The sequence below is a fragment of the Natrix helvetica genome (genome assembly GCF_964273705.1).
Source record: "Natrix helvetica genome assembly, chromosome: 1".
NCBI lineage: Eukaryota > Metazoa > Chordata > Lepidosauria > Squamata > Natricidae > Natrix > Natrix helvetica.
The window spans coordinates 110,507,207-110,520,907 of NC_138548.1; the positions used below are offsets into that span (position 1 = coordinate 110,507,207).

At 38.0% G+C, this 13,701-nt stretch overlaps 2 protein-coding genes across 5 annotated transcripts in view; one reads left to right on the top strand and one right to left on the bottom strand.

Moving 5' to 3' along the window:
• The window catches only part of PRR33 (proline rich 33), a 92,697-nt gene that overhangs the window by 19,307 nt on the left and 59,689 nt on the right, over positions 1-13,701 (top strand). The gene's annotated exons all lie outside the window — the stretch shown is intronic.
• The window catches only part of TNNT3 (troponin T3, fast skeletal type), a 37,208-nt gene that overhangs the window by 12,387 nt on the left and 11,120 nt on the right, over positions 1-13,701 (bottom strand). For 2 of the 4 annotated variants that reach the window (XM_081935464.1, XM_081935463.1), the window contains exons 6-9: positions 10,081-10,092; positions 3,465-3,492; positions 2,111-2,156; positions 1,740-1,856 (exon numbers count right to left, since the gene is read on the bottom strand). In XM_081935464.1, the coding sequence (XP_081791590.1) occupies positions 1,740-1,856; positions 2,111-2,156; positions 3,465-3,492; positions 10,081-10,092 (203 nt within the window). Of the gene's footprint in view, positions 1-1,739; positions 1,857-2,110; positions 2,157-3,464; positions 3,493-9,713; positions 9,766-10,080; positions 10,093-13,701 lie in introns of those variants that run through there. The other 2 variants (XM_081935466.1, XM_081935465.1) reach the window with 2 other exon arrangements.

Sequence of the window (13,701 nt, forward strand, 5' to 3'; positions counted from 1 at the left end):
GATCAGCTGTGCTGCTTGATGGTAGGAACTTTTTTTTTTTACTTTTTTTTAGCATTTGGGGTCCATTTTTGCTCCCAGGAGGCTTCACTGAGGCCTGCTAGCCAAAAATGGGGGTGGGGAGTAGAAAGAAAGAAAGAAAGAAAGAAAGAAAGAAAGAAAGAAAGGAAGGAAGGAAGGAAGGAAGGAAGGAAGGAAGGAAGGAAGGAAGGAAGGAAGGAAGGAAAGAAAGAAAAAAGAAGGAAAGAAGGAAAGAAAGAAAGGAAAGAAAGAAGGAAAGAAAGGGATGGGAGAAAAAACAGAGGAAAGAGAGGAAGAAAGAAAAAAAGAAAGAGGGAGGGAGGGAGGGAGGCAGGACCATAAACCTGGCACTAGACACAGCTTCAGAGGATACCTTGAAAGAGCATAGCAATCCAGGGCTGGAAGGGACCTGGAGGTCATCTTGTCCAACCGCCTGCTCCAGCAGGACATTGTGAGTTTCTGTCTTTTGACCCCCCCAGTCACATGACTACATAGCCACACCCACCCAGGCACATGACCCTCACCAAGCCATGCCCACAGAACCAGTAGGAAAAAAAATTACATTTCACCACTGCGTCCAGGCGAAAATGACCCCCCCCCCATGGCTCCATTTTCATTGGCACTGGCTAGCAAAACAAACTAAAAGCAAAGGGAAAGGAAAAATGTTTCCCCTTTTGCATTTGGGCATCCAAGAAGGTACAGGAAAGGAGAAAGGGAAAGAGGAAAGACAAAATAAAAGAAGGAAAGATGGAAAGAGAGCAAGGAAGGAAAAAGAAGGAAAGAGGAGAATGAAGAAGAAAGGAGAATGAAGAGGGAAGGAAAAAGAAGAGAAGGGGAGGAGAGGGGAGGGAAAGAGGGAGAGAGGAAGGAAGGAAGGTCCTGCATTATCACTTGCCTATCAGCAGTCCTGCTGCCCTTTCACCATCCCCTTGTTCCCTCCTTCTGATCTCTCCTGGTGGTCTCCCATCATATCGCTGAGGATGCTTTGGTTACAAAGCCCGGTCTCCTTGTGTGGAGAGGGAATAGGCTTCTCTCTGACCCACACACTTTGCCAGTCCACACGCACCATGAGCAAGCCGGCCAAGGAGAGTGAGCACAGCAGCAACAGCCTCAAAGAGGTAAGCGCAGCTGGGCACCGCCTCAGGGAAATGGGGCTGGGCTGGGCTGTGGGAGCTTGAGGGCAGGACTGAGCACTTGCCCTCTGCTGCCTAGAGCTCTGGACAGCCTGCACCCCATCCGCGGGTCCTCTGTGTGGCCTGAGATGAGACGGCAAAGCTTGTCTGAAGGACAAGGGTATGGCTCCCTAGTCTTTCCTTCCTCTGCTGGAGATAATGGGTCTCCCGAGCCCCGCCCGAGCCCTACAGGTGCCCCTGACATGAGTGAGGTTGAGCTGGCCATGCCCACACCAACCACATCCCCCCTAAGGTCAAACACAACCCTGGTGCGGCCCTCAATGAAATCAAGTCTGCAGTAAAAGGATTACTTTTCTTAGGTCCTAAATGACAAGTAACACCATTTGTGTAAGAATTATATATTGTCTTTTCAAGCTGTATGAACGGGCATATAGACACTTAGAAGAAAACATGACTACTCATAAAAATTCTTACATTCAACTTATGTTCACCAAAAAATATCATTGGCTCCCTTAACATTTAATTTAATTCATGGTCTATGCTCATGCTGAAGACTTTACAATAGTTGACTACTTGAGGAAAACTTACAATTCTATCTTTAAGAGCCATTATATCTTCTTCTTCTTTTTTCCGGCTTTCAAAGTGATTATCAATTAAGGCTTGAAGCTCAACCAAGTCTTTGTTCTGCCTCTTCTTCTGAATATCCTGGGGAAAGAAAGGAGAGGAACCAAGGTTCAATGACACCAAGTATAATCATTGGGATGGCATAGATTCCCCCCCACAGAAAAAGTTTACACATTCCCATTGACTGAAACTTCAATCAGTTGCATCAGTTCTATCTTCTCATAGTTGCGGAACTTATTCAGAAATGATTTTTATACTGTGATGAAAACCACTTTCTTGTCTAAAATTTAGACTGGCAAGACAAGAGATTCACTGGAAGAACAAGTAATACTCACATCAAAGTCTACTTTTTCGCCCTCTGGGATCTTAGGTGCAGTCAACCTTTGTTGATGTTAAGAGAAAGAAGAAAAACACATAAGTTCCTGAGGAAAAAAATATTTCAGAAGTAAAGGGAAGAGAAATGTTTTGAAAGATTTGCTTGCATCACAATTTAACTGAAATAAATCTGCCCAAATACTATTTGAGAAAATAGTTCAGGATTTGGAAAGTTGAATTCAAAACCGTTAATGGCTTTGATGCACTATCTAGCAACAATCACATTTTTCCTCCAGTACAAAACATTCATTTTATATATTATCCATTCCAATTCTATTAGCTAGAGAAGCATCAGGTATAGTTTGACAAGTTCTAAAAGTGTAAATGTAATAATGATGATTAAATTGGAATTTTTTTGTCTGTTGAAAGCATTAGTTCTCTAGAAATGAATCTGGACGAAGATATTGTATATCTCTCATTTAATTAATATGTAGTGGAAAAAGTGAATGAACCTCTGTACTTTTTGTGTGACATCCTACTTTACCAAACAGCTTGTTGTTGTTTTTCTCATATCATTCTTCAAAACATTAGAGAAAAATTTATGCAATCAGTCCCCAAATGAGTCTTCCCCAATCTGGTGCCTTCTAGATGTATGGAGATTGTAATTCCATAATCTCTAATCAACAGAATTAACAGCTGGGCTTTCTGGAATTTATAGTCACAAAACATCTGCAAGTCTGAGGTTAAGAACAACCGTCACACCATATCCATGTGTTTGACCTCGGAGGGGGGGGGGCATGGCCAGCTCAACATCACTCGTTAGGGGCACCTGTGGTGGCTCAGGCAGGGCTGGGGAGATCCATAGTCTCCAGCAGAGGAAGGCAAGACCAGGGAGTACCCTAATCCTAACCCTGCTCTAAAAGGATGCAGATTACCAGCTGTCTGCAAGAAATATAAATCCTTCCATTCCCCACTATCCTGTCAGAGCTGAAGAATCTTCTTGAATGAGAAGCAAAATATCTTCACAAGAAAAAACAACAAAGTCCAGTTGCCTCCTGAAAAAGCATCTTTGGGACATCCATGACCTGGATGACTGAGGATCTCACAGAATATTAATTCTATGTGTATTACTGGATGGACCATATGTACATCTAATTGTGAAAACTTCTTTTTTATTCAAAAAAGATATTTGCATTTCATCCTAAAATGAAGTATGAAATATGTGGAAATTACAGATAAATATAGCTAACTAAATGTGAAAGACACCAAATATCTAACTGGTTATCCTCATTTCCAATACATGAACCATAAACATTTAAAACCAAAGTCAAGAATGGCTATAATATTTCTCCATTAAACATGTCCTAAACTTACTGTGGTACTGGTGCTCTGGGTTTCTTCTCTAAATATAGCAAAGCAGGAAGTAAGCAGGGGACAAAAGATGAAAACAAGAAACAAGAACAGAATAAATTTTATTTCGTTTGCTAAAACCAAATATATATATTTATATATTTATATACATACATAGGTTTATGAAATCAAATATATGAATTACACTTTTGACATATCATAAAGACATATTCTTTGACAAACTAATTTTACTTAGGAGGAAAAAAGTTCAGAAAAATAAAAGAGCAGGCTGCATGAAAGTTTTGGAATAATATCCAGAAGACAATAATTTATTTTAATGACTGCATCTAGTTCTCAAAATCGAGATACCTAACCCTAACCCTAACCCTAACCCCATACATTATATATGATGTCAAAGAATTCAGTCTTACATTGCCCTTACTGCCTTTTTTAATTTTGGTTTTGTGGTGATATTTCAGCAGTAAAAAGTTCATTGCTTTTTGGAGGTAATACTTTGTACAGTACATAGTCTAACTTCAAAAAACCAATCATTCTGCTTCTGAATGCACAAAACATCTAAAGAATACAAGTGATTGGGAAAACATGTTATATTATTCATTCAGTTCAAAATCAATCATCTTAAAGCAAAGCTCTGTCCTTCCTCCCTGTTAAATGAAAGCAACATTTAATAACACCAGCCTTAAAATAGACAACTTGCTTTGGAGTAAGAATTGCCTGATATGTTTATACAGGGACATTTTTATCCAGTTTCTGAATTATTCTAATCAAAGCCAGACAAGGAACTATGCAGAAAAAAATAATAAATATTGAAGGGAAATGGGAAAATGAGGTATGAAAACTATGACAAATTACAAGAAGAAAACCACCAGTTGAAAAGCATTTGTTTCTTGCACAAAATAACTTTCATACAATTATGGCATGTTCATGCTTTTTTTCTTTCTAACCAAACTCCCATGTCCTGTCATGTTTTTTTTTTAAATCTTGTTACATCCTACATTTCTACTACATTCATATAGAGTTCTTGATTTTTTCTGACCTTAGTTGTTAATTGGAAACATTTCAACGTCCATCTAGCTAAGAGCTAAGGTGGCACAGTGGTTAGAGTGCAGCACTGCAAGTTACTTCAGTTGACTGCCAGCTGCAGTTCATTAGTTCAAATCTCACTGGCTCAAGGTTGACTCAGCCTTCCATCCTTCTGAGGTCGGTAAAATGAGGACCCAGATTGTTGGGGGGAATAGGCTGACTCTGTAAACTACTTAGAGAGCTGTAAAAGCACTAGGAAGCGGTATATAAGTCTAAGTGATGATTAGATAATGATGTTCTCTAGTTGGGTAAAATATCTCCAAACAACTAAGTTCTCAGAACAATGAGAACTCCACGGTTTAACTCTAAGCTACATATATTCCCTTCTATTGGTACAACATTTATGCTAAATTATATATTGTATAATGCTCTTGCTTAAGTAGCTGTTTGACTTTTAAGAAGTTTTCCATGAACATTTGGTTTTTTAAAACGCGTTTGGTTTATTTGCTCCAGAAATAGAACAAATATTTATATACTTCCAGAATATAAAATAACACTAAAACAAACAAACAAAAATTAATTCTAATTCAATTTAGGTTAGGATATTTATTTTTGAAGAAACTGGATAAAACATACAAATAAAAATTCCTTTCCTCTGATGTCCTTTTTTATTTTTTAATCTCAGTCCCTTTCTTATATATAATTCAGAGGCATACTGTAATTTCTACACAAATCCTGCCAAAAGATAAAGCCCCATCCTTAAAAAAGAGAAAAAAAGTGGAAGATAAACACAAGAGCTTTTAAAAGAAAGAGTAAATTGGTATCATGTAAAGAAGTCTTGATTTCTCCCTTCTGAATCTGAAATGTAGAAAGCAGCAAAACCCATCAGTAAAAACATCTGTTATTCATCCCATGTCGTTTATAACTTTCTGCTAGGACAGCTTAACTTTAGAAAAGCTCAGCAGTAGCAAAATGAAAATGTCAGACTATGAACAAATGCTAAATACAGGTAGTCGTCTACTTAATACCAGAACTGAGAACAGAATTTCTGTTGCTGAGCAAGGCAGTTAACTCAGTTATGCCCGATTTTACCATTTTTGCCATAAGTGAATCACTGCAGTTCTTAAGTGAATCATATGGTTGTTAAGTGAATCTGGCTTCCTTTTTTTTGTTGGAAGCCAGCTGGGAAGGTGGCAAATGGAGATCACATGACCCTGCAATGATTGTAAATACATAAGGCAGGGGTGTCCAAACTTGGGAACTTTAAGATTTGTGGACTTCAACTCTGGGAGTTGAAGTCCACAAGTCTTAAAGTTCCCAAGTTTGGACACCCCTGACATAAGGTAAAAGGTAAAGGTTCCCCTGCACATGAGGGCTAGTTGTTTCCGGATCTAGGGGCAGTGCTCATCTCCGTTTTTAAGCTGAAGAGTCAGTGCTGTCCAATGTTGTGGTCTACTGGCCGCCTACAGAGCAGGCAGCAGAGTCAGACAGTGGGGAGGTTGGGGAGGAACAAGGGGCCAGACCTGGAGTCTGGGAAAGGCTTGGACGAGAGCTCTGCGTCAGAGGCAGAGAGGCAGCCACGGCCACCTGGGAGTTATGTGCTGCCTCTGGAGACTCCAGAGTCGGACATCAGCGAGACAGAGGAACAGGGGGAGAGCTGCCAGAAGGTAAAAACAGTTAAGACAAAAGGGACGACTTGGGAGTAAGGCTTGGAGGTGATTGGCTCTTTTCAGGACATAAAGGAAGAGCAAAGGCTCACGTGCCTTTGCTCTTCCTTTATGTCCTGTGAAGCAACTTTGTTAATGCTGGTCAGTTTACATTCTGAAGCTCCGTTTTGACTCTTTGCTACATGTGGCTTTGCAAGCTAATTGCCAATTAAATCTTTGGCAGTGTTTCAAAGAAGGTAAAGGTGGGTGCTTATCAGCCTTATCCCGAAAGACTTTGGCAGAGTACTGTCAGACTCTTTATAACTATTTGTGACTCATTACAGGCTGTGAATGAAAATAATTCACAGACTTTGAAATAAAAAGAGGGTTTCGTATCAGGAAGCCTAGGTCGGAACATCCGAAGATTTCTCCGTGGTCATGTGGCCGGCATGACTAAACGCTGAAGGCACATGGAGCACTGTTACCTTCCCACCAAAGTGGTCCCTATTTTTCTACTTGCATTTTTTAAGTGCTTTTGAACTGCTAGGTTGGCAGAAGCTGGGACAAGTAATGGGAGCTCACTCCGTTACGCAGTGCTAGGGATCGACAAGCTCAGCATCTTAGCCACTGAGCCAACACATCCCTCTGTAAATGCATGGTGGTTGCCAATTGCTCAAACTTTTATCACATGACCATGGGGGATACTGCAACAGTTATGAATGCCAAGACAAGTTATGTCACTTTTTTCAATGCCTTTGTAACTTTGAATGGTCACTAGTGAATGACTGTTAAGTCAAGGACTACCTGCATCTGTAGGTGTGAAGTATATGGAAGCTGATGCTGGTGGAAGGATGCAGGAATTGTTTTGTAGACCAAAGGACTTGAAATATGTTTTATGTCCAGAACAACATTTGGAAGCAGCTCAGGCAGATGCCTCCTCAACTCACTGGGGTATAAGAAAGGGGCCAGCACAATGAGACTTGAAAAATTCTTTACTGTAGCCCATGTCAATAAATGTAGTTTTACCTTCCTGTGAAGTTGATTTCTACCTACTGGAAATGTCATTAAGGATTTTCTTCCAGGAAAAATATTATTCTTAAAGGAACTATTTTTTTCAGGCCATAGCAAGTGAAGGAAGGGAGTGGTACACTGGCCTAGAAGTGGAGCCCTTGCCTCATACTCAGGAGGCTGTGAGTTCGATCCTACGTAGAGGCAGATATTTCTCTCTCTGGTCACACTGAGAATATATCTGCTAAAAAAACCTCCACGCAGGCGTCAGGAAGCGCATCCAGCCAGTAAACTCATCTGCATTCACTTGCCCAGACTCCACCCCACAAGGGATTATGGGGTTGTTAAAAGAGGATGATGATAGCAAGTGAAGGGAGGGTTTAATACTCCCATGCAATTACAGTTGGATTGTGGATGGTGGATGAATTTAATATCATATTATACAATACAATACAATAGTAGAGTTGGAAGGGACCTTGGAGGTCTTCTAGTCCAACCCCCTGCCTAGGCAGGAAACCCTATACCGTTTCAGACAAATAGCTATCCAACATCTTCTTAAAGACTTCCAGTGTTGGGGCATTCACAACTTCTGGAGGCAAGCTGTTCCACTGATTAATTGTTCTAACTGTCAGGAAATTCCTCCTCAGTTCTAAATTGCTTCTCTCCTTGATTAGTTTCCACCCATTGCTTCTTGTTCTACCCTCAGGTGCCTTGGAGAATAGTTTGACTCCCTCTTCTTTGTGGCAACCTCTGAGATATTGGAATAATGCTATCATGTCTCCCCTAGTCCTTCTTTCTCTTAAGCTAAACTACTCCCCTAGTCCTTCTTTCTCTTAAGCTTTCTCTTAAGCTTATAGGTATTTTGGATGTGAATGAGAGCTCTTTTTCATCTATTGGGATTTACTAATAGTCACTGTGTATTTGTGAAAGCTTGGTTTACAAGAAAGCATATTCCTAACAAACTGAAAATATTAAAGGCTGTGTTGTAGCTGTAATGATTTGGTCCAATTTCTGATATTATGATGAGTAAAGTTTCAAAGTTGAATGAAAAAAACCCGTATTAGTTACAAGAAGGATGTACTATATCCAAGATGTATCCAACATACATACATCTACGTATGTTTTTAAAATAAAAGCTAAATGAACTCATAGTCTGGGGCATCTCATCTGAGGACAAAAGGTCCTCCTGTAAATATTAGTTGACAGGCTTAACCTGGTACCATCTAGATATCTTGAACCATAACCTAAAAATAAAGGGAATAAAGACTATGTTTGCTAGGAGTTTAAGCACTGTAGACCAATACATTTGAGAATTCTGGGAATTGTAGCCCAGCATTTGGCTGCTAATTTATAGATCCTAAGATTTAAACGGATCAATTGAAATGAGAGTAACATATTTAGCACATACATATTAAAGAATTTTAATGGGCTGCCTACAAATTAAAAAAACAAACACCCAAAGCCATTCAAAGTTTGATTTGAGTAGGGCAGGGGTGTCCAAACTTGGGAACTTTAAGACTTGTGGACTTCAACTCCCAGAATTCCCCAGCCAGCTGGCTGGGGAATTCTGGGAGTTGAAGTCCACAAGTCTTAAAGTTCCCAAGTTTGGACACCCCTGGAGTAGGGGGAGGAAAGCCAATTGTAAACACAGATCTTCCTGGCCTATCACTTGGTTTAGGTCTAGTTGTAATCAAACAAACAACTTATTCAAGAAACATCAATCTCACTAGATCATGACAGGAGAACACAGTTCAGCCTAAAGGCTGAATTCACTGCTAGGAATATAGATGCAGTCCTTATTGTAAGTAATGATTCCTCAATGTTTTTCCCACATATACAGACATATTCCATTCAGGCATTCTTTCTCTCTTATACTATAGTTTTTTGTCAGAGGTGCGCACACCTTTCAGTCAGAAGGAGGAGTGTCTACAATAGCTGAAAGTGCAATTACATCAACCTCATCAGAGGCTTTGTAGAATGTCTGTATGGCAAGACAAAGAAAAAGGGGAAAATACTTAATTCCAAAACAACCAAAAATGAAAGTTGCCTCCATAACGAGTTGGGGACAAGATGAAGGCTATGTTAGGAGGACGTGTACTCTAAAAATAGTTAGTTGGACAGTTTAGGGGTTATGTTGGTTGGATGTGAAGATAATCCCACTGTTATACAATGCAAACAGACTTAACAGCAGTTTTGCAGGTTGGGAAGGTAGTTTTTCAAGGCTACATAGAGAGAGTTTGCCTTATCTTTTCTAAAAGAAAGGCCTGTCAAAAATCCCTTCTATTATACTAATGCAGCTCTTTTTTATGATATGACATTTTAAAATTTCATGTCAACATATTTCAACTTTGCTTTGTCTCTAAAGAATTGAAGGCACTTTAAACACATTGTCAAGTGTGGGACTCTGGTGTGTGTGTGCAGAACATTCTAGAACAATCTCCTAAAAAAACCTCAATATTTTAACATCGTCCAACTTATCCTCATGTCATTGGGATTATTGTTGAACACTGTTGGTGCCACCTTAGAGAAAATAAGGAAGAGATAAAATAAAGTTGATTGAATGGACAGTACATACCTTCTTCCCACACTTCTGTCAGAAGCATCATGGTGAAAAGAATAGCGATGTGAAGCAAAGAAAGAAAAAGTATAAAAATATAAACGTATGTATGCCTAATGGATAGAATGGCTGATTAATGGGTAGAATGGGAGAAAAAAAATAAAAGGTCCACAGGCATTTGTGGAAGCTGTGAAAATTTGAAAAACTGTAATGGCAGGTTAATGCAGCTATGAGTATGGAGCAATAAAGCAAAAACATACTTGTTTGTGATAGTGGGTTAATAGTACTCGTTGATCTTGTTTCTTCTCTTTCAATATCCCATTCACACAAATGTATTTTATGTACATATTAGAGAATAGGAGGAATTGGAAGTTGTGTCACATACCTGGCTCATGAACTTCATCAGGTAAGAAGTATCATGGATCAAGATGTAACAAACAGCAAGAGAACAAAAACAAGAGTGACATGTTAATCTGAGCGTCTTTGAACTTTGAGTTTGAAAGAGGAAAAGAAAGTAGTAAGCAAAATCAGTAGTCATTGGTGAAGAAAGTTAATAGACCATGTAAAGGCAGCCAAATAGGGAATCCATAATAGTGAATTTGCCAAGCCATAGAATTAATGCTACTTTGCTAAAGCACAGTAATATCAAAAGTGCTCAGAGAGAATTATTTCCATGAAAACAAGAGGATCGGAAATAAACATTATTTTTTGTGTTTATTTTTCTCTGGTTAGATCGCATAGTTTTATTCATTATCTATTAAATTTAGAAGCTGCCCAATTAGATTTTACATTTTAAAAAATGTCCAAAATAACACAACACAAATGCCCCTCCACATGGAACAACACCCTCCCCCAATAATAGATAGGGGTTCAGCAACTATCTTATTCCCAAACCATCCTAGACTATGTTTATGTTAAGAATGCATTAATTCTCCAGAATAAGGTGTTGCTTAGAGTGTCATAGTTTTCATTTTTAAAAAAAAGTTATTCACAGAACTGTACATATAATCTTAGGGCTGACTATGATTACCTTTTTAGCAACAAAGAATGAAAGCCCTTGCTATGGTTATTTAGCAAATATTTCATTTATTTTTCCCTAATAAATGGAAATAAAGATTCTTCTGTAAATGTTACAATATTTATGACCAATAAGAGAATCTTGCTCCAATTCCAGAAGAAAAAAACCCTCCAAAATTCATTTCTGCAGGACCACATAAAGCTAGGATCTAGTTTTAAAACATAAACAGTGGTTTTGTAATAAAACATTCACAAGGAATAGTCCTTTATGAACATATAAACTTTTTATGTAATATAAGCTTTTATGGCTACCATGTCAGTTCCCCTGCCCTTTTCAGCATACATTAAGAGAAATCCTATTTTTCCAAAAGCCAAAACTCTAGGCTTAGGTGATTAGGACTTCTGGAGCTTGTAGCCACAACACACCAGGAAGACACTGAGCTGGGACAGGTTGATGTTGTTTGAAGAGAGATCAATCCCTCACTAATTCTGCAATATTCTTCCCAATTCTATGTCATTTTGCCCTCAAGGTTCCTATTCTATACCCTTTCTTCCTATATGTAATGCATGTTGAACAGCATTATTGTCAAATCAAGGATCTTCTGGGAGAATCACTAAGACCAAGAAAGAGTTATTTTCCATTTCCTTGCTTCACCTTTGAATTCCTCCACACATTTCTATTTAAAACAATTGGTGGAATTCAGAAATTCATGCCACATAGTTGGATCAGATGAACACAGGTGTCAATAGGGGGAAAGGAAGACAAAACAAAAAAGAAATAAGGGTTGTTACAATAATCTTAAACTTCTGCAAGCCAAGGTTAAAATTCTTAACTCATAAGTATGCTAAAAAAAACAGAAGGAAAACCAATAATGTGTGGAAAAATTAATGGGGAATCAAATGTGAATGAAAAAAGCAGGGAAAGCATATGTGAACAGAGCAGAGGGTAGAGAACCATGCAAATGACTCATGTTGTCAGTTAACAATGATTTTTATAAGTCATCTGGAATTCAGTGTTATTTATTCTGAGATAACATGTATAGAATTATAATCCTAGATGCCACAATTCACATAATGGTCCAATATTTACATGAAACAACTATTCACAAAGGTTTTATTCTTGCTTCTTATTGTTATAATAATTGTTATAATATCCCAACTATTTAGTGTTGGAATAAATGGGAGCCTTTCTTCATTTTATTAAATACAACCCTGTGAGATATTTTGAGATTAAAGACAGAGGCTAATCCAAATTTAGGTTGAAGTTTTTAATTCTACACAGAACTCACTAGATGACCTAATGAGTTCTGTATTGAGTTAAGGACTTGAACCTAAATTTATAAAATCTAACTGTAACACTATTGCACTAAACTATGCATTTCACGCATGGTAAACCATCTCTAGATCTGCTTCAGAAAAGTTTCTGAAAAGGATGTGAGTCATGCCCAGAAATATTTCACTTTTCCAGTTCTAGAATTTTCTCCTAAGAATCCTGGGCTAAAAAGTACTGTCAATAATTTTATATCCCAAAATTGTTATATAAACGTTTTATATACATAAAAAGTTTATGTAACAACTTTTTACATGCTAATGACAAGACTGCATGTCCTTGTACATGATAATTGCACAATTTATAAGTCAACAGAGATAGTTAAGGAAGAAATAAGTTGTTAAGGTAATGTGTTGTTCTCCTGTTCTCTTCCATCAACTTCACATTTCTGCACACACCAATATGAGATGGAAAGAGAAGAATTCAGAAGTCAAATCACATACCTGGTTCATGAACTTCACCAGATGGGAAGTATCATGGATGAAATAAAATTGAGACAATAGAAAATAAGAATATTAGAAAAGGGAAAAATGCAACAGCTATAAAGTATTTTAAGATAGTATTGAGAAAGACCATGGCTTATTATAGAAAGGGTAATGCAGTTAAATCTTAAAACATGGAATTATAGTATGCATATTAGCAAATGCTTTACTAGAATGAAGAACATGCAAATGTTATATTAGAAAAACATAAATATCAAAACTTGCAGAAGATTTGAAGACCAGTAAATACAGGTAGCTTTGAAGGACACAGCTAGGTCTTTCAGGTATTGGGTTAATTTATGAGGAGTACATCTATCATCTATCTATCATCTATCTATCTATCTATCTATCTATCTATCTATCTATCTATCTATCTATCTATCTATCATCATCTATCTATCTATCTATCATCTATCTATCTATCATCTATCTATCTATCATCCATCCATCCATCCATCCATCCATCCATCCATCCATCCATCCATCCATTTATCTACACCAAGTGTTTCATTTATACCAGGGGTGTCAAACCCGCACTGTCATGGCAGCGTCACATGACATATCAGGACTTTTTTCTCCTTTGCTAAACCGGGCATGGGCGTGGCTAGCACATGACACATCCGGCCCGTGGGCCGGGAATTTGACAGCCCTGGTATATAGTACTCCCTTCACACACATACACTTACATATTTTCTCTCAAAGAATACAAAGGGTCATAGGATATGAATTTACCTTATACTAGTGACACACAATGACACCAAAGGAAAAGATCAGCATGTTCCTGGAACAATTTCTGTTTTTTGTTGCATATGCAATGCCCAGCCAGAACCAGGAGCAGTTGCTCTTTATATCTTCCTTCATGAAGTTTCCAAACATTTAATCACACAATGTGATGAGAATTTTGTTACATTTGCTCTATCACACTAACACGTTACCTATCTGGAATTGGTCTTATTGTTTGAAAATTCTAGGGACAAGTTATTAGTTTTCATTTCTTGCTGTAGACCAGCTTCAAGGGATCACTTCTTAAATCATCACAACAAAAGAAGAAGGTGAAAATAATGAAGTTCATAGAATCCCAAGATCTCTTGTGCCATCAGGTCATCACATTATTGCTTCTAGCAGAAATATTGATACAAATATTCCTTATCTGCAAAACAGACCATCATCTACATGT